The sequence below is a fragment of the Phalaenopsis equestris genome, unplaced genomic scaffold (assembly GCF_001263595.1).
Source record: "Phalaenopsis equestris unplaced genomic scaffold, ASM126359v1 Scaffold000002, whole genome shotgun sequence".
NCBI classification, from domain to species: Eukaryota; Viridiplantae; Streptophyta; class Magnoliopsida; order Asparagales; family Orchidaceae; genus Phalaenopsis; species Phalaenopsis equestris.
Genome location: NW_018164444.1, coordinates 2,973,238 through 2,992,170, shown reverse-complemented (window position 1 = coordinate 2,992,170; position 18,933 = coordinate 2,973,238). Strand labels below are relative to the sequence as shown.

Genomic DNA, 18,933 nt, shown 5'->3' with positions numbered 1-18,933 from the left:
GTATGTTGAATTCTCACATTTTCATTTAAAATGAATTTAAAATGAGAGAGAGAGCGAGAGAGGGAGAGAGAGAGGGAGAGGGAGAGAGATTCCACAGAATTGGAGTTATAGGCTGTGGTCCAATCAACAGCAGCTGTAGATGGAACCTTAGAAATCTTCCGAGCTAAAACAAGGCATTAAAACATCTAAACAGAGGAAGGAAAAAAAAGTAAGTTTTCTCCCTTCCTTAAACATAGAAAAAGGAAGAAAAACCAAAAAACAAAAGAAGAAAGAATTAAAGAAAGAATCCAAAAGCAAGGTTAACTCATTCGTATTCCCCACATGCCATCTCTTATCATCACTCGGAGCAAAGCGCGGAAAAGATGGATCAAAAGTAAAAAGCTTTATGGTTTCAGCTCTACCCTTCCACATATTACATATTTGATCCTATTCCCTGCCTCGGCGGCCTTCTACACGTGATCCGCCATGGAAAGCGGAGGAGAAGAAGTCCAGCGACCGAGGTTGTAAACGTCAACACTCGTAACGCGCCGAGGAAGGGGGAAGCCATACTCGGGATGCACGCAAGAGAAAGGGATGGCTTTTGTCCTCTGTGACTGGTAAGCGAACTGCGTAGCCAGCAAGTCAAACCCACGCTTCTTAAAGAAAGCAGGGCACTCCAGCTTCTTCCTCCGTGATTAAGACGCCACCATACCTTTTTCCATCTTTCCTATCCTCTCCCTTCTTTTTTTCTTCTGGTTCGATTCCGTTTGCAGACGTTCAAGCAATAATGGAGGTGAATAAAGTTTGGATTTTTATTGTGCTCTATTTAGAGATTAGGGAATGGTTGGTGTTTTACAATGTTGGTTGCAGCACAGGAAGAGCTGGCAAGTTCCCACCTTTGGGGACTGGGATTATGGCGACCAGATGCCCATCACGCAGTATTTCGAGTCCGCGAGGCAAGCGGGGCTGGTTCGAGCTGGTTCCTTAGCGGCAAGTTATGAGGAAGATCTCTTCAATGTGCCGGTTGCGATGCCGGTGAAGTTGGCTTACCAGGACGGCCTTTATCACCGGAAGGTTATAATTTTCACTCATTCTTGATCTCCCTCTTGTTTTTTATCTATTGGATTTAGCTGATGTGGTGTTTTTCAGGTGAGGGATGAAAATGGCAGTGGAAGAGAGAAGAAGTCGTGCTCTAAGGAGCAGAAACAGAGGAAACAAGGAAGGGCCTCCGCCGCCGGAGTTGTAGGGCCGCCGAGGAAACCTATAGCCGCTCCTAAAGCGGTGGATGAGGATTTGTACAAGATTCCACCTGAGCTTCTTCGCCGGAAGCCAAAGAAAGTATATTTTCGCTATCTTTCTCATTGAATTCTGCGTCTGCTCTGTTTTCTGACTTCTGAGTTGGCTCTGCTTCTCGTTGGTTGCAGAAGACATTAGTGAGGAATTTGTTCTTAGGATGTCTGGGGCTGAACTGCGTCGCCTGAGCTCTGCTTCAGACGGCTCCATAACTCTACACCAACTGCTGTTAGCTCTGCTTCTTTCCTCTTTTTCTTAAATCTAACGTTTTATTTGAAGAATTACATTGTATGACTAGAATTATTATAAAATGATGGGGAGAATTCCTCACTTTTATGTTTCCTCTTTGTATTTTGAAGTGGAGATGATATTTCTCGCTATAAATGTGACTCCATATTGACAAAACAACCTAAGGAGCTACTTGCTCTGTCTAGCTTAGTTTCGCAATAAAATAAATATACATTTAAAATGAATTTTTTATTTTTTTTTTATTGGAATTGATTTTAATCTATTTTCTAATTGAGTTATTTACATATATCTTTTACAATTTTTATGTATTTATATATCTAGCATCTAAACTTCTATATTTATAAAATAGCATTTAAATTTTTAACTTCACATTTAAAAAAAATTATTATTGCCTATTTTTTTGAAGTAAAATATAATTTTTTATGCATAAATTTATAACGCTAGTGTTATTTCTAAGATATGTAAATATGTAAGAATTGTATGATATTTATGTAAATTACTTATCTTTGTTTATGGATGGAATTTTTTTTCACTTTAAATTCTTTAAATAGAAAATAATTTAATGAATTCAAAATAATATATGATCAATCAGGGAACTTTTATAATCGGTACACTATTAATGTATCCTATACAAAAAAATGGGAGAGAGAAGTTTTCACAAATAAATATGAATAGATAGAGATCCTGACCCTCTTAAGCAAAAAGATAAGTAGGTCTATAAACTCATTGACAACAACTCTACCCCACTTACTACATTCAGAGGAAATACTTAGCCAAATAAAATGCGTCAAACATAACTTAATTAGATGTTGACACTAATCATAAAACTGTTTCATTTTACAAATGTGACTTGTATTCTTTCAATATAAGTACGTACATATAAAAATTTAAGTGTAAAATATGTAAATGCATAAAAAATTATGCGGTACGTATGTAAATGGCCACAAAATTGTATGGTTCACATTCTAATTAGAATTTAACAAATATTAATTCAAATTAATTGAACTTATTATGGAAAAAGTTTAATATAATTTTTTAAAAATTACTCATATATTATAATAATTTAAAAAAAAATTATAATGGCTTTAACATAAGTAATCAAGTTTTGATAACACATTCCGATCTAAAAGTTTATCAAATCCAATTTCATAAATAATTGAATTGGGGAATTCATCCACTAGTTAAAAACGGCCATTGGCTCTAAATTAAATATTCTGTGTGCATAACCCATCTATAGACAACCACTCATATTCAATGTCAGTATGCACGCTCTCTCCCTACACTCTCTCTTATGAAAAAATATTACGTCAGTATTCCGAACGTAGAGCTACGTTCGAATTACAATAGTCATTGTGTTATATCAATATCCCGCTGTGTTATAGAAATATTCTCTCAGCGTTATTTGTGGTAAATAAAGTGTTATTAGAATACTCCCCCGCGTAATTTGATTCGGGGTTATGTTATTCCAGAAACCTAGTGAAAATTGAAATAACATGGGGAATACACCGAATAACAGCCTCAAATCAAGTAACACAGAGAAACATTCCAATAACACCGCAAAATAATCAAATAACACTACATAATACTTGAATAACTCTTCATTTTTTACAAATAACGCTGATGGAATATTCCTGTAACACATCAAGATATTTTTATAACACAGTGATTATTGGAATCCAAATGTACCTCTACATTCAAAGTCCTGACGAAATATGCACTCCTCTCTTGTACCAGCTCTAGGATTTATCAAAATTTAACTAACATTTTCGCTTTTGATGGTTTTGGCTAAAGTTTCAGCATTTTCATAAAACTTAATGGAAACTCCAAAAAAAAAATTTTAAAAAAAATCGTTCCATACCCTCTTTTTTGCAATTGGTTCATTGCTTTAAGAATATATGAATTTCAGAAATTGTGTGTATTTATAAAGCGTAAAAAAAGTTTGATTAGACGTAAATAAAATATATTGAAATATTATTTTTTTATATAATTGACGTGCTTTATTTTAGACACCTTGAAATAGGTCATTTGAATAGTGAAAGCTGATGACCAATACAATAATGGCAATAAAGGCTTACTGTGAGAGAGCAAGCAGGAAGTGACATATGTCGACAATGATTTAAGAGTTGAAAATCTTCTAATTTTAAATACTTTCAAACTCAATAAAAAAAAAAAGATTTAAAAGCAATTGAAATGCTCAAAACTTTACTGTATAAAACAGATTTAGGAGCATTTCGAATACATTAAACCTCACTGTACATGTCTTTCACTCAATGCCAAAATGCAATACTTTCCTGTTGCAGTAATTATGCTTTGAACGCAATTATATAATTCTATTTTGAGATGACATAAAACAAAAACATGTAATATTTCACTCCCCTCAATATATATTAAATAGTTCAGTCCCATCCCAACTATTTCTTGGACAGCATACTGAGAAACAAATTTTGGCTTGAACTTTTACGTCATTTTGATCACAAGATTGTTTGTTTTTTGCTATTGAGATTGTCCCATATGTTCCAAATTTTACTAAACAAAAAAAAAAAAACATTATAAGAAAATAATATTAGGAAATGCGCATTAAGGAACCACAAAGGCAATGAGTAAAACAAAAGAGCAAACTGAAAGAACCTTTCAAGAAAAGAAAAAATTCAAACCAAATGGGTGAAAGAACTAAAGCATGAGTGTGGATTAGTTTGTTTTCTTGGTTTTAGCTTGGAGTGATAAAGTAATGTTCTACAGCTAATAGCACTTTATGCTGCCTTAAATGCCGGATACTAAGAAAAGGAGAACTGAAATGAATAGGGTAATTAAAGAGCAGCATGTGGTGCTTAAATGCTCTTTATGGTGCCTTTTTCCATATGAAGGGGGAGCAAAAGTCGCTCATTTCATTCAATTAATTTGATTTCAAATTTTTAAAGTAACCACATAGACGCATATTGCTCCAAGTTCGAAGTTTATTTGATACTTGCTCAAACTAAAGAATTTGCTTCTATTGAAGAATATTTATCTTCTTCTTTTTTTTTTCAAACCTACATACACTAAATGATAAAACCCAAATTTCAGCTTGTGTATCATGATGTACAAAGTCTACTTTTGGAGATGTCAAATTTGAAGTATGGAAGGGAATAGAACTCATGTGTGCTAAAAGATTCATGTCAGTGGAGTATAGATTACCCTCTTAGCGTTGCACAAAGATTCAGCACACATTCAAATAAAAAAAAAAATAACCAGTAGACACTGGAAGTTTTTACACGGAAAACCAATAAAGAGATGAACCACGGGACCTGACTAAGCTGAAGAGTTTCGCTATCAAAATATGACTGCAGTTGCAACCATTTCTCTGTGGGAATGGGTTACTATGTTTCCCAAGTTACAATGTCGACTTGCTGATGAATTTGTTTCTATGAACATACGACAATCGATAGAAATTGGCGGCGTTCAGTCGATCGTGGTCGACGATGGTTGTGGTGATCGACGGCAGACGGTAGTCGACGATCGGCGGTGGTCGCCGAAGATTAGCGATGATAAAAAACGGTCGGCGGTGGTCGTGGAAAATCAGTGATGGTTGACAACAATCAACAATGGTCGACGACTATCAACAAAAATCAACGACAGTCGGCGGTGATCGACAAAATTCTGTGGTGGTCGACGTCAGTCAGCGGTGTAGGTGCTGGACTTCAACTACTTCTCAAGGCTTCAAGTTCTTCCTCAAGCTCCAAATTCTCCTCCTCATGAGAGGGGGTGAAGCTCTATTTACACAATTTCTAATACAACTAATGCTTGAATATGAACCATTTCATCAGACGGCTCAAAGAGCATCTCTTGGTCAGTTGACGTTTAATGGACGTTTGAGTGTCTTAATGATGTCGAAATTGAGCGATCATGAGCTCGTTGGATTCTTTTGTCGAGACGCTCGAATCGACTATAAGCTTATCAAACTCGACATCATTTAACCATCCAGATGTATCTAGAAAAATTCCAAAAAAGGATTTAATGACTTGATCGAGGCTCAATTTGGTTTAGATTGAATTAATTTTGATACCATTGGGTCCGTGTTATCGAGCTGGTCAGTTTCACTATAAATTTGATGAAATCGAAGCAATGGATAACTTTTTATTGATGTTTAAATATTTTACTCAAAAAGTTACTTCAAGATCCGTGCTATGCCCGGCAAATAATAGGAATGGGCCATGACGTATCAAGAACCTCATGCTCTACCGCCATACAAACAAAGATTTTAACAACCAATAAGCCAACGCATAATTCATGATAAGCCAATGCATAATTCATGAAAAGTGGTGTTACTACTACAACACCTAACTGAAATATTAGGATTCAAAATCAACTAAAAGAAATAGTATACTTATAGGAAGCCAAATTAAATTGATTTGAATTGACTTTAAGCAGTCAATATTCATAAATTAAACTTAAGCTGTCAGTATCGCTCCTAATTGACACCAGATCTTTGCTTTAATAGCTCGCATCCATAATCTAAATGATGAACTGACAATTAAGTTCTTAAGCAAACCCACAACTCCAACAAATTTGAAGTAAATCTGTCAATAATAAATTACTAATATCATTCTTTGACAACAAATCCTGCTAAAATTACTACAGATCAAATTTAAAGCATATAAGCAAATCTGGTAAACTTTTCTAATTCATTCCCAGCAAGAATCCCATATTATTAGTTTTGATAGAAAATGACCATCTATCCAATATAGTAAACTAACGATCATGTTTTAGAACATACCTGCTAAGCTAATAAATTGCTATTTCCGCACCAAACAAAGCCAATATTACGCAAAACTCAGGCACCTTTTTCCAATTAATTAGCTTTGGCACCCAAAAATAATAATAATAAAAAACCTTCAATTTTTGAAGCAGGCGTAGTAACGTTGTAACATTTACAGAAAATTCAAATTTTACCCACACCAATAGAAGAAAACAAAATTCAAAACGATCAAAATGTACTGAGAGTCAAATAAGCTAGGAATAGAAAGAGCAATGTTACTCATAATTAATTACCCCTCATAAGGATACAAATCTCATCCTCATTAATATCCTACTTATAGAAAAAGGGTAACTTCATAAAGCATAATGATACTACACAATGGGAAAAAAAAAGCTCACTGAAACCGATTAAACAAAACAAAATATAAAAAACGAATAGCTTTGAAATGTGTTCCGACCAACCTTGTCCACGAATTAATCGAACAAGCTGAAGCCCATGTCCTACACAAAAAAAAAATTAGAAATTTGATTTTATCAGCATTATATTTTTTACAAAGTAAAAAACTGTGGTACACGACACATTCTCTAGATATTCATCCAATATTTCAAATAAAAAATTAGAAGCAATTAATTTGTTGATGAGCAACATGCCATAGTGCAATAGAGAAATCTACCATCTTGAAAACAAATTGAATAGAACACATTCATGGGAAAAATAAGGGAAATTTTACTGAAGTAGCATATAAGTCTCATATATTTACATATCTCACATCAAGCTTTCATATTTCCATACAAAGCACTTTCGTGCTTTAACTATGCATGAAAATGTGTATTTCATATTTAGAAAATGATAATAGTGTTATTTTTGATGTGATATTAAAGATTTTAATACTGTGTGTAAATATGAAAATTCAAGCGTGAGATGGATATACATAAGGGCTATGCATGTAAATTCCCCAAAAATAGAGCAGCATTTGCATCATAAAAAGAACCACGGTTCATAAACTAGCTAAAAACATAAGATCTCTTACATCATCAGACTCTTCTTTTTCTTCCACTTTCTCTTCTTTTTTAGGTTCAGCGGCTGCAGGAGCAACAGCACCACCGGCGCCGCTGCCGACAGAAGTAGCAACTGCAACAGCACCACCACCACCACCTGCAGGCACAGAAGCCAATTTCTCCCTTCCAGAAGCAATAAGTTCAGTAATGTCCTTGCCTTTAACTTCAGATAACAGGAATTCAATCCTCCCATCATCAGCTTCAGCACCGACTGTAGGATAAGTAACAAAATTACTTCAATTAAACATAAGAGAGCTCGATATGATACACCAAAATACATTTTGAACTGTACTAATCACCATTCATATCCTGAACTAAATAACGATGATGGAGGTTTAATAATAGTTAAACTATTACAATGGTAGTAGATCATCTCCACAAATATAATCCCATTCTTTTGGAGATCAAGCCTAGCATATCAGGGCTGTGAGAGAATCAATATTCGTGCCATTAAAAAAAGATCAAAAAATAACATTTCATGTTGCTGATTTTTTTAGTGAAAAACTGGGTGTACCACTCTTCTCAATAATAAAAACAAAATACAAAAAAGAAGTCACTGTTATAGGCAAAAAGCATCACAGTTCAAAAAAATAAAAATAAAAGAAAAATAAAATCTCAAGTAGTACCAAAGAAAAAGTTCCAATGGTATAGACATATATAGATGGTAAGAAAATCTCACTAATCCTGAGAGCATTTTCTTTCTTTAGCATTGTTGATCCAAAATTAGAAGAGAACTATAATTTCAAATCCAAGGAGCTTCAGCTCCCCCCTCTTTATTAGAAAAACACATAATATTTCTTTTACTCTAAATGATATTATGGAAATGAAGAAAAATATTGAAGAGTTCTTGGAAGCCTTTCTTGATGAAATCAATATTTCCAGTTGCCAAAAAAATAAATAAATAAATAAAAGAAAATAAAATAAAACAAAGTTATCAACAAGAGCGTCAATACAAAGAAATTTAATGAACTCTCCTCTAAATATTGGAAATAACGTAGCAACAAAAGAAGATATGAAAGCCAGCATTTAATTTTTCTAAATATTGGAAATAATGTAGCAACAAAAGAATATATGAAAGTCAGCCTTTGATTTGACATCCTACATTGGATGATGGCTTTTTTAAACAAGTAAATCTGGTTAGAACTTTTTATCATATTAACAATCTAACCGAATATTGTTGCTTTCCAATGATTAATGGAACGCAATCCATCAAGATTGAATAATTAGGATATAAATCATTTGTTGGAAGAAACAAACTATATATGTAGTAATTTGTCAAAAATGAAAGGATTGATGAGACCAAAAAAGGTTCATGTGCATTATAAAAAACCCTCCTGATGACTCCAAGAAGCAACAACGATTAGAAGAAAACAGGCGTACAAAAATTGCACATTAAAATAGAAACAAATATCATGAGTAGAAGTTAGTAGTCTTAAATATAGATATCTCAATGGAATTAAAAAAAAAAATTACCTGATTCTAGGATAAACTTTACATCATGAGCAGATGGATTACTGTTTCCACCAAGAACAGCAAGCAAATAAGCAGCAATCACCTTCATTCTGAAAAAAAATAAAAAATAAAAAAGAGAATATCAGCTCCATTTTATTCATGTCGCATGTCATTAAGATGTGTTGATTCTATTTAAAGAAACATTTTTACAGAATTTCTAGAAAAATTATTTCTGCTCTACCCAACCTTCCTACTATAACATTGTTACATTTATTCTATCTATTTGCATCCATGCAACATTTGCGAATAGCTTAGCAGAAAGCACAAAAATCTTCAGTTTCAATATCTTTGATTCTTTAATAATATCTTCATGAATAATGCAGAAGGATGTCAACAGTGAACCTATGCTTTCTTCTATATGATCTACATTCATAAGCTCTTGTCACCCCAAAATTCCTTATAATGTTAGCCATTGACTTAAAGATTGTATTTTCATAATAACTCCAACATACTTTGATCACACAAATTCTCACCATTTTGTTCCAAATTAATCATCAATCTTTGATCATGTCATTTAGAAATCAATAAAGCATATCTGAATATTCTCTATGTGCTTTTATTTTTTTACTAACTCCTTAGCAAGAAAAATTAATAATAATGTATATTAATTTTATCAGACCAAACTAATTATCCAATATGGATATAAATTTTCATTCTCTATCTTCTATCGCCTTCTAACATGGCTGTATGGCTTAGATTTTGTTCGTTTCAACACAAGTGTTTGAAAGTGACGAGTTCCATTTTTGAAGATTTGGTCAGCACCTTCATTTTATTTTCTTTTGAATAAATTAATAATATGAAAAAAATTAAGATAATTTAGGCTAGAAAATTAATTATATGAAAAATAATAATTAAAAAAGGATCATGGGAAAAAAAAACCCATTATAATCCAAACAAAAACTGAAGGAAGAAATAAGTGCATGCAAAACAAACAAAATCATTAAAACTCACTTAAATGAAATCCACTCGTCAGAAGCAGCTTTAAACACTTATATAGAGCCTTCAAAACTAACTAAATTATTTGTTAAACATTACTAGTTACAAAATTTTTCTTCCTCAATCATTTAAAAGCCTTTTAAATTTGAAATTTTATTAAAAAATTATTTTATGAATTAAACTATTCAATCATCCCAACTCTCAAGGTTCCAACTAGTATAATGTTTTACGATCATGCATCTTGACATTAACTCAGTTTCATTTATTTAGAGTCAATGTAATTTATGATTCATTGGCATGTTCATTTTTTCTCTGACTAGAAGAGCTTTTTATCAAAATCACTTAATATTTTTTCAAAATAATTTTATCATCTCTTTGGATGTTTTCATCATTACATGACAAAAAAAAATACTTCTACTCTTAATAAAATTGAGAAAAATCAAAGTCTCAAAAACTAGCTTCTTTTAACCTAGTCATTTTCTATAATAATTTTGCTTTACCAGCGCTTAGCTTCCTATATAAATAACAAAGAGTTGTAACGTCTGCTTTAAAACATCTTTGCAAAATCTTTGGGCTATTTATAAGCTATAGGCTTTCCACTCTTTCTCTCTCTTTTGTCAGTCTTTAATGGCGTATTTCTTACCCTTTATAATCTTTTGTAATTTATCAACACATCACCAAGTCTCCTTGTATATAATCTAGTTCTATGCTTTGACAAATAAAATCCAATTTATCACATATCAAACATGATTCAACTTCAAAGTTCAAATTAGACAAAACTAAAAAACTATGTTTGAACATTAACAAGCTTTCACTTTTTAAGTTACAGCATGGGGAAATTATTTCCTCAGATATGTGAAACACAATGAATAGAGATTTTTTACTAAAGTCCATCAAAAAATAGTGATTTGAGCATATTGGTAACATTGCTCTCAATATGCCAACTGGTTCTATCATTGATCAATATAACGTTTGGAAATAAAACCATATGACCATTCTGTTATGAAGATATCATTAAATAAATTATTACAAATCAGAACATTAATCTCAAAAAAGACTACTGATTAGGGTCATAATCAAGAAAAACAATTCTATTAATACACCTAGTAAATTTCAATAGTAAATTAGTTAAATTGCAATTATCTCTAAAATAAAAATAATTCTATATTGATTTTAATGGCCAACTTGAGAAGATGGAGAGATTAGACGCAGACCAAGCGGTGCGGGGTCCAATACTTTCCCTATTTTCCACCTCTTCACCTGGAGTGGCGTTGAGTCAGATGATTCACCATCCTCTTCAATGTGAGGCAGCTTATCGGTCGGTTGTCTCTTGGTTGCATCAATTCGACTGGCCTCTTTTCACCAATCGTTCTGTTTTCGTCTCCCTCCTTTTTCTCTAATGGATGTGATTGTCCACCGACCTTTTTCTTAAGAAGTGGGCGGGAACTGTCCAATTTTCTTTTTCACCCCCTGCAAGCCGGGTTATAAAAATAGGAAATCCAAAAGCCTTCTTTAAGGCTTCCTTATTTACTGGTTTTTTTTTGTACCAATACTTTCCCTATTCTCCACCTCCTCACTTGGAGTGGTGTTGAGTCAGATGATTCACCATCCTCTTCAATGCGAGACAGCTTATCGGTCGGTTGTCAACAAGGTTGCATCGATTTGACCAACCACTTTTCACTAATCGTTCTGTTTTACCCTCCCACATTTTTCTCTAATGGATGTGATTCTCCACTGACTTTTTCTTAAGAAGTGGACGAGAACTGTCCAATTTTCTTTTTCATCCCCTGCAAGCCGGTTATAGAAATAGGAAATCCAAAAGCCTTCTTTAAAGCTTCCTCATTTACTGGTTTTTTAGTACCCTACATGTTCGTTCACCTGGACAATCGACTCACAGGAAGAGGATGTTGAAGATGGGAAAAAGATAAAACGCACTCAGAAAAGAAAAAAAGAAAAGTTGCACAGAAATCAATGGAATATAAATTATTATGATATTAATTACACATATGTAAATGGTTATAACATTTAATTTTCTTATTCTTCTGACAGCTCTCTTTTACTGATATTTAATTATTATGACATTTAATCCAAAAGCCTTCTTTAAGGCTTCCTCGTTTACTGGTTTTTGGGTACCCTATATGTTCGTTCACCTGGACGATCAACTCACAGGAAGAGGATGTCGAAGATGGGAAAAAGATAAAACGCACTCGGAAAAGAAAAAAATGGAAGTTGCACAGAAATCAATAGAATATAAATTATTATGATATTAATTACACATTATGTGAATGGTTATGACATTTAATTCTCTTATTCTTCTGGCAACTCTCACCCTCAAAAGAAGTAAAAAAAATCGAGAAACTAATTGCTAATTATGTACATAAAAAATGTGCCTACATGAATCTCGATGAGAAATAATTGGAAATATAAAGAACATAGATTGTTCATGTGAACAATCGGTCGGTCTCAGGGAATAATTGAATGAGAAGGGCAAACGACCCAACGAGCGTCACCGATTACCCAGCAGTTGTCATCTTGAAAATTAGTTGTTTTCCAAAAGGAGGTACTTCAATATAGACACATCGACCGAAAGTAGGCTGCTTGTCGGATTACGGTGATTTACCCTCTGCCATATGAAATAATCTTATCCTAGGACGATATATCACCACATTTGGTGTACACAAAATGGGTGGTTGAAGATAATTGAAGACGGTTGAATGATGTTTTGTAAGTCGAACAAGTCCCGGCCAACCAAATTAACTCCAAGTAACCAAATTGGACAGTTACAAATATGAAGCAATGTTCAAACCAGTTACAGAAGCATCACAACACCAGCATCGATTATGGGGTCGGTTTTAATGATATTCAATTACAAATGTATAAATGTAACAGCTCATTAATTATAATAATGTTCCTCTTTTTAATATGGGATGACCATGTAACTTATAAATCTGACCTATGAACTACAAATAGAGGGATCATTTTTTCAAAAAATGATAGAGGATTGTCATAAAAGAAAACAAAAATCAAATATTCAACTCTTTCTTCTTCTTCTTTTTAATCCTAATAACGCTCTATAACTTAGTGTGATCCACTGAACAATTTGGGATACAACATTTAGGGATCTGCTTGATTTCAGCCATTTATTTATTCAAAAGTTCAAATTAAAGTAATAAAGAAACTAGAGTGAAAGTTAATATTTATTGATTTTCAAATAACCACCACTAAAACAGCTATTTAATACTGTAAATTAAATAAAAAATAATAATAGGCCTTCCTATACCCCATTTTCTGTCAACTAGAGCTTCTCTTACCCCACCTAAAGAACCATTGCACGAGCCTCAGTTGTTTCATCTACCTACGATAAATACTTCTTCCTACAGCAAACTCACTAGCAGCAGAATCTAGCTTGCTCTTGACTCCCATCATTCCCCTTGCTAACGACCTTATGGGTGTCTTCATTCAAATATTTAATAATTCAGAAGAAAATGATCACAACAACAGGACTGATGAATCCAGCTGAACAATTACATGGTTCCACTTCCCATTAAAAATGAAAAAAAAAATGATGGCCGAGAAAACTGTTTGATAATAAGAATCTCGGAGCTAGAAATTGCATTAACTTCGAAATAATAGAAAATCATGGATTGATACCAGATTAGTGGCACGTTATTTGATACCAAAACATGCAACGCAAATCATTTTAATAGAGCCATCATCAAGAAAGCCATTCGAAAGAAAAAATACGGAAGACGAGAAAATAAACTTGAGAAGAGATTCAAAAAAAAGGCACAGAACAGCATCTGTAATAAATTCAAGAGGAGAGGAAAGATAGTAACAGAGGAAACATTACTTGGAGATTCTGAGACAGAAACAGCCCAGCCGCCGCGCAGGGAGATACAGAAGGTTTTTAGGGCTTTTTGGAATTGAAATGCGTTGGGTTTATTATATAATTTACAGGTAGTCAACAGTCATAATTCTGTCAACCCTTGCGAATCCACCGTCAGAATTAGATCAAGCGGTCTAACGACGATTGGCTGAAGACCTCCGGCCCACCAGCTTGGGTTTAGGTCTGCATTTTGGAAAATATTTGACTAATTAAGACTTACGTAGCGCTGCGTATGTAGAGAGATTATTTAGAGTGTATACGGAGATTATATCCGCATTATATCCCCTGTAATTTCACTGTAATCTATAAATAAGTTTCGCGCTTATGTAGTTTCGGTAGGTACAAGTAAGTTACAGGGATGTTACATAGAGTATAATGCGGATATAACCCCCATGTACTCTCTGAATAACCTCCGACGTACGCAGCACTGCGTATGTCTTACGTAAGCAAATATTTTCTCTGCATTTCGCATTTGAATCCATCTTTCAAACGAACTCTATTATACATATAAAAAAAAGGTGAGTTTTGAATATTTAATTGCACTTATACATTTCTGAAATATTGATATATGGGTCCAATTTGGCCCTGTGATTGCTTTCTAATAAGATGTTATTAATTATGATAAACGTATGACCAAAAGTGCATTAGACTACCCTGAAACCATTGTCAGCCAGCTTGTTGGGCATACACTATTTTTTCGAAGTCGAATAGTAAAAGACTGCTAAGATGGTCCGAAAGATTCGCATGAAAAATACGCTTAACATCATGGTTAAGGTGAATTCATTAATATACTCCTTTGACTTAATCGAACAAACAAACTGACCAAATCATTGATGCGTCAACTAGGCTAACAATGGCATTATTGAGGTCAATCAACCAAAAAAATTTTTATTTCATCATTCATTATGCAATAAATTATGCAATAAATGGCTTTTTTTTAAAAAAAATTATGCAACTAAAAATCATGCTTGTTCAGGCTTTTTTTTAAAAAAAAATTATGCAACTAAAAATCATGCTTGTTCAAGTTAATTGCATATAACATAAATTTTCAGGTCAAATTTTTGAGCTTTTTTCAAACAAAAGTATGCCTTTGATATGTGTCACCAAGAATTTTAGATAATCAAGCATGAATCACGATGAGTTTTGGGTAAGATATCTTTCAAATTCAAATTTAGGTTCATTTAAGATCGGATTTTAACAAATTTATTTCTCGACTATACAAATCTTTTGACATTGACAGCGATCCAATTTGAATCCAAATAAACTCAAATCAAACACATGAAGTATAATTAAAGATTTTGGTGTTTTTATTCAAAGGTCAAATAATTTTAAATTTGGCATGCAAATAGTCAAATCAAGCAGCTTTATGAGAAGAATTCAATGAGCCTAAAATAATTTAATTTTAATGTTATATAGTCAATTAAATGCTTAAAAAATGTGATTAACGATATTGAGAAAGATCGTCCAATTAAGTGTTTTAAGAGGTTAGCCAAATCTACCAAAATGACACAATTAAAAGTATAAATAAACCCACAATTTTCATAATAGTCAACAATAACTATTTTATCAACCAGCTAAATTCATTGTAGTCAAACTATGACTATTGTAGCCAAAATTTTACTTTATAGCTGTTATTCTTAGTTTTTATAATCCCAACTTTCCCAATTGAGAAGAAAGTAAACCTTGGTAATTTTAAATTTCCAGTGGATTATTTTATCTAGGTTAAGCCCCATACCCCTTTACAGAATTTTTTCACGTAAAAACAGCAAATTGTCTCATGCATTTCTACATGTGTGTGTATGCTAGAAAATTATATTAAGCTAAGCATAAGATTTTTCTACTGTTAATATTATCAAATATGTAACATGACTGATTATTTTTTTTTAACTTAAGCATCTGATAATTCCTCAAGGCTTTAAAAGAGTATTCAGTTCCCTCTCTCTCTCTCTCTCTCTCTCATCACAATCTTTTTGAGAAAATTATTCAAAATTTAACATGATCTTCTCCTCCTCCTTTTTATTAGAGAATACATTTTATTTTATATTCTGCTAGTTATCTTATTTTATCCTTTGTCATATATTAAGCAATACATGTATCAGTATTTCATCACCCATTAAATATATATTATTTTTTTGTCCAAACTCCCAACCAAATGAATCCTATAACTAGCGTTTGTGCTTGTGTTTATTGTTTTTTTGTTACATCCATATGCATAAAGTTAGTTTTTTTTTATAAAGATATTATTATATTTTTTTTAGCTTTTCTTAAATTAATCATATTGCACTATTTAACACTCTTGAAAGGAATTAATATAGGCATTTTATTACAACATACTAATATTACAATTGCCTAATTGAACTTAGGTGATGGATTTCATCAAAGTCTTATGTTAGTAATATCGAATATGAATATGAGATACTTAATGAAAATAATGATTTTAACATCTTAAAAATAAAAAAACAATGTTTTGTTGTCTATACAAGTGCTACAAAATATAATTTATGAGCATCGAGATATTCCATCATACAGGCCTTAGATCATTAAATCTTAGTTTAGGCGGTCATTTCAAAATAAGGTAGATCAAAGTACCATTAATATTTAAGTGAACGGATAGAATCTCGTAAAATGACGAGACCACTCATCAACTATCTTTACTATATATATATATATAAATATATATATAGTTTGGGAAAGCATTTATATACATATCATTATTTGTTTTGATGATAACAACTTTTTTGTGGTGCCAACTAATGCTAAATGTTATCTTTTAGCATTATTATTTTCTAACATTCTGTTGAACCTAGATTTATCTACGACTCACAACCAAGGAATAGAGTGTAAAAGGAGAAAAGGGGGTGGGCGGTTGAAGTGATTCAAATAATCATCTCTATTTCAGGTTTCAACTCCCTATTTATATTTAATGCTCCCTTTATTTCTAGGAGGCTTGAATTTTTGTGAAATGATGCTTATACCCCTAATCCTCATTAATCAACTAACTTCTGATCATTTAGTTTTAGGTCAATCGGCTTTCAATTAACTGACATTTGTCAGATCTTCTTCTTGTCATTTAGCCAACGATCGATCGGCCTCTGGTTTGATTGGCCTCTGATCAGTTGGCCTTTAATCTATCAGCCTTTGATCTGTTGGTTGCTTGCTTGACCTCTCATCGGTCAATTGTTATCATTCAATTATCTCGACTTCAGGTACCTTTATCTTGCTTTCATGAGATCCATCTTTTGACGTGTGTTTTGTTCTAAACCATCGAATCCACAAAAAATTCAGTTAAGTGTATTTTTGTTGTGCATATTTAGTTTTCTAATTCTTTCATATCTTAGTAGTTTGTGATGCAATAAAAAAAAGTGAATTTAATATAATAAATGATTAATTATTTTTTAAATGAACTCAATGATTAATACTCCCTTGATTTTTGAGCTACTGATTATTATAAATAGGATCTAAAGAAGTCTCATTAGATTTGTCTACTTCGTGCTCTCATTTCCTTCATCAATTGCTCTGCTTCGTGTGTGCTTTCATTATACATTTCCGAGTTGCTCACCCTTCAACTTCGTAGGAGCTCACAATGAACAAACTTATGAAGTCCCAAACTAACATCCTAGATGAAATCTTGATCCACAAGTTGCTTTAGGATTAGAAATGTAAAAAGTGTGGCAAATGAAGGGAAAAAATTATGAAGAAAAAAGGATGATGTATCTTTGAGTTGAGTGGGCTTTTCCGGGAGAACCCAAGAGATACATAAACTGTTGTCGCTACTCAAGACCCGACCATTCGACCTATCACTATGACACATGGTCAGACGGACGGTCAAATCACTTAGGCAAATAATTGGGTTCTCTCATTGCAATAAGAAGCCCACCAAAGGAGTCGACAGTGGCACAATTAATAAAAGTTCTAGGTGCTTGGGTTCCTTGACCAGCAATTAACTTCTTTTGCCCAAAAATCTAATATTTTGGGTCTTTCATGTTGCAATTGCTTCAGCTCAACTAAACTTGAACAAAGCTTCAATTATGTCGCTAGAGGATGAAAACGGGGTGAAAAATGGAGATTGTCGGCCTGTCAATGAGGATGAGAGAGTCGACCGCCCCAGAGATCTTCCACCCCTTCATAGATGAGATCAAGTGTTAATTTGCATGTGAGGCTAACATATAACAGAGTTAAGAGATGTATGCCTTATCGTTTAATGTAATGAAGCTTAAAGAGGAGGTTGATGTGATGAAGCAGATGATGAACACCCTTCATTGGGAGATTGCATATCTTTAAGAGAGATTTTGGGTCTCTCATCGAAGGCTGCTTGGGTTGTGTAATACCTCGACCAAAGTTGCCTACCCTTGCATAGGCTACTTTTTTTTTTACCAAGTCAAGGTGAGGGATTATTGTAATAATTTTATTTTATTTAAATAATAAGTTTTATTTGGCTCATCGATAGGCTAGGTGAGTTTGGTAAAAATGTTGAACTTCTGATGGTCATTTCCAGTTCCAACCTCTCACGATGATTGGGGTTCTCTCTGATTCTATAAAAGGTTCTTTGATGGCAACAAACACACTTTGTTTATCATTTTCCTTCATAGTTCTCCTTATAGCCGACACATGCTTCACCGTTGCTACTTTCTAATGGAGTTCATGATATCCAACCTCTTTAACTCATCAAAGTTGAACAAGAATGAGATTAGAGAATATATGGATAGCCAAGTCTTCAACCATTTCATCCGCCTTTAGGTTGCCGACAAGGCGGAAAGAGGGAAAGCCTTAAGCAAGGGCGAGGGGCGAGTTTGTGAATTTTAAGGTTCAGTTTTGGTTTGGCCTTTGACTCCTGTTATGTGAGGAGTTACATGCTATTTTCAATTTTCATGGGATCAACCCAACATAGATGATGTCGAACTCGATCGTCGTGATAATAAAATTTATAATATTCGTGCACCAGATGGGATTACATGGTCAATCAAGATCTTCAACCACCTATTCATCATGTAGGCGAGATTCATTATGTTCCTGTCCATGGGTCAATTTCATTTCAGGGGGCTCGAAAATAAGGTGAAAGATGGGAAGCTCAAGTTTTGCTTTACTTCCATGAAGGACAGTTGGCCAATCAAGACAACGCCGACTAATGTCCCTCCTTCAAATATCATGTTGAAGGTTTTAGTTATGGTACAAGTGGAGGAGGCATGTTGAAGTGAAGTTGATAGCCATTCAACAATATCTTGATGCTTCAGTGATCAATAAGATGTTGGCTCTCCACATATATGGTGAGATGAATGAGGCTGATT

At 33.3% G+C, this 18,933-nt stretch overlaps 2 protein-coding genes across 3 annotated transcripts; one reads left to right on the top strand and one right to left on the bottom strand.

Moving 5' to 3' along the window:
• The first annotated feature begins 301 nt into the window (after positions 1-301).
• On the top strand, positions 302-1,672 carry LOC110035944. Its single transcript, XM_020740284.1, has 4 exons — positions 302-772; positions 850-1,053; positions 1,129-1,317; positions 1,404-1,672. Exons 1-4 carry the CDS (start codon positions 767-769, stop codon positions 1,458-1,460), a joined length of 456 nt encoding a protein of 151 aa, XP_020595943.1. The 5' UTR covers positions 302-766; the 3' UTR covers positions 1,461-1,672.
• A 2,116-nt stretch (positions 1,673-3,788) lies between these two features.
• On the bottom strand, positions 3,789-13,685 carry LOC110031326 (60S acidic ribosomal protein P2-2-like). Of its 2 annotated transcripts, XM_020734483.1 has the most exons (5): positions 13,613-13,685; positions 8,788-8,876; positions 7,287-7,525; positions 6,718-6,756; positions 3,789-4,047 (listed from the first exon to the last, which is right to left on the bottom strand). In XM_020734483.1, the coding sequence occupies exons 2-4, from the start codon at positions 8,873-8,875 to the stop codon at positions 6,730-6,732; spliced, it is 354 nt and encodes a 117-aa protein (XP_020590142.1). In that variant the 5' UTR covers position 8,876; positions 13,613-13,685; the 3' UTR covers positions 3,789-4,047; positions 6,718-6,729. The 2 variants fall into 2 exon arrangements, with proteins under 2 accessions (XP_020590142.1, XP_020590134.1); XM_020734475.1 differs by lacking the exon at positions 3,789-4,047 and having other exon boundaries at positions 6,509-6,756.
• Positions 13,686-18,933: the final 5,248 nt, after the last annotated feature.

Bases quoted from the DNA above. Each gene is read 5' to 3' on its own strand.
- LOC110031326 (XM_020734483.1), bottom strand. From the start codon at position 8,875: ATGAAGGTGATTGCTGCTTATTTGCTTGCTGTTCTTGGTGGAAACAGT. The intron at 7,526-8,787 runs GTAATTTTTTTT...CTTATCCTACAG, and splicing joins AAAGTTTATCCTAGAATCAG to TCGGTGCTGAAGCTGATGAT. The intron at 6,757-7,286 runs GTAAGAGATCTT...TTTTTTGTGTAG, and splicing joins AAAAAGAAGAGTCTGATGAT to GACATGGGCTTCAGCTTGTT.
- LOC110035944 (XM_020740284.1), top strand. The intron at 1,054-1,128 runs GTTATAATTTTC...GGTGTTTTTCAG, and splicing joins ACGGCCTTTATCACCGGAAG to GTGAGGGATGAAAATGGCAG. The intron at 1,318-1,403 runs GTATATTTTCGC...CGTTGGTTGCAG, and splicing joins TTCGCCGGAAGCCAAAGAAA to AAGACATTAGTGAGGAATTT.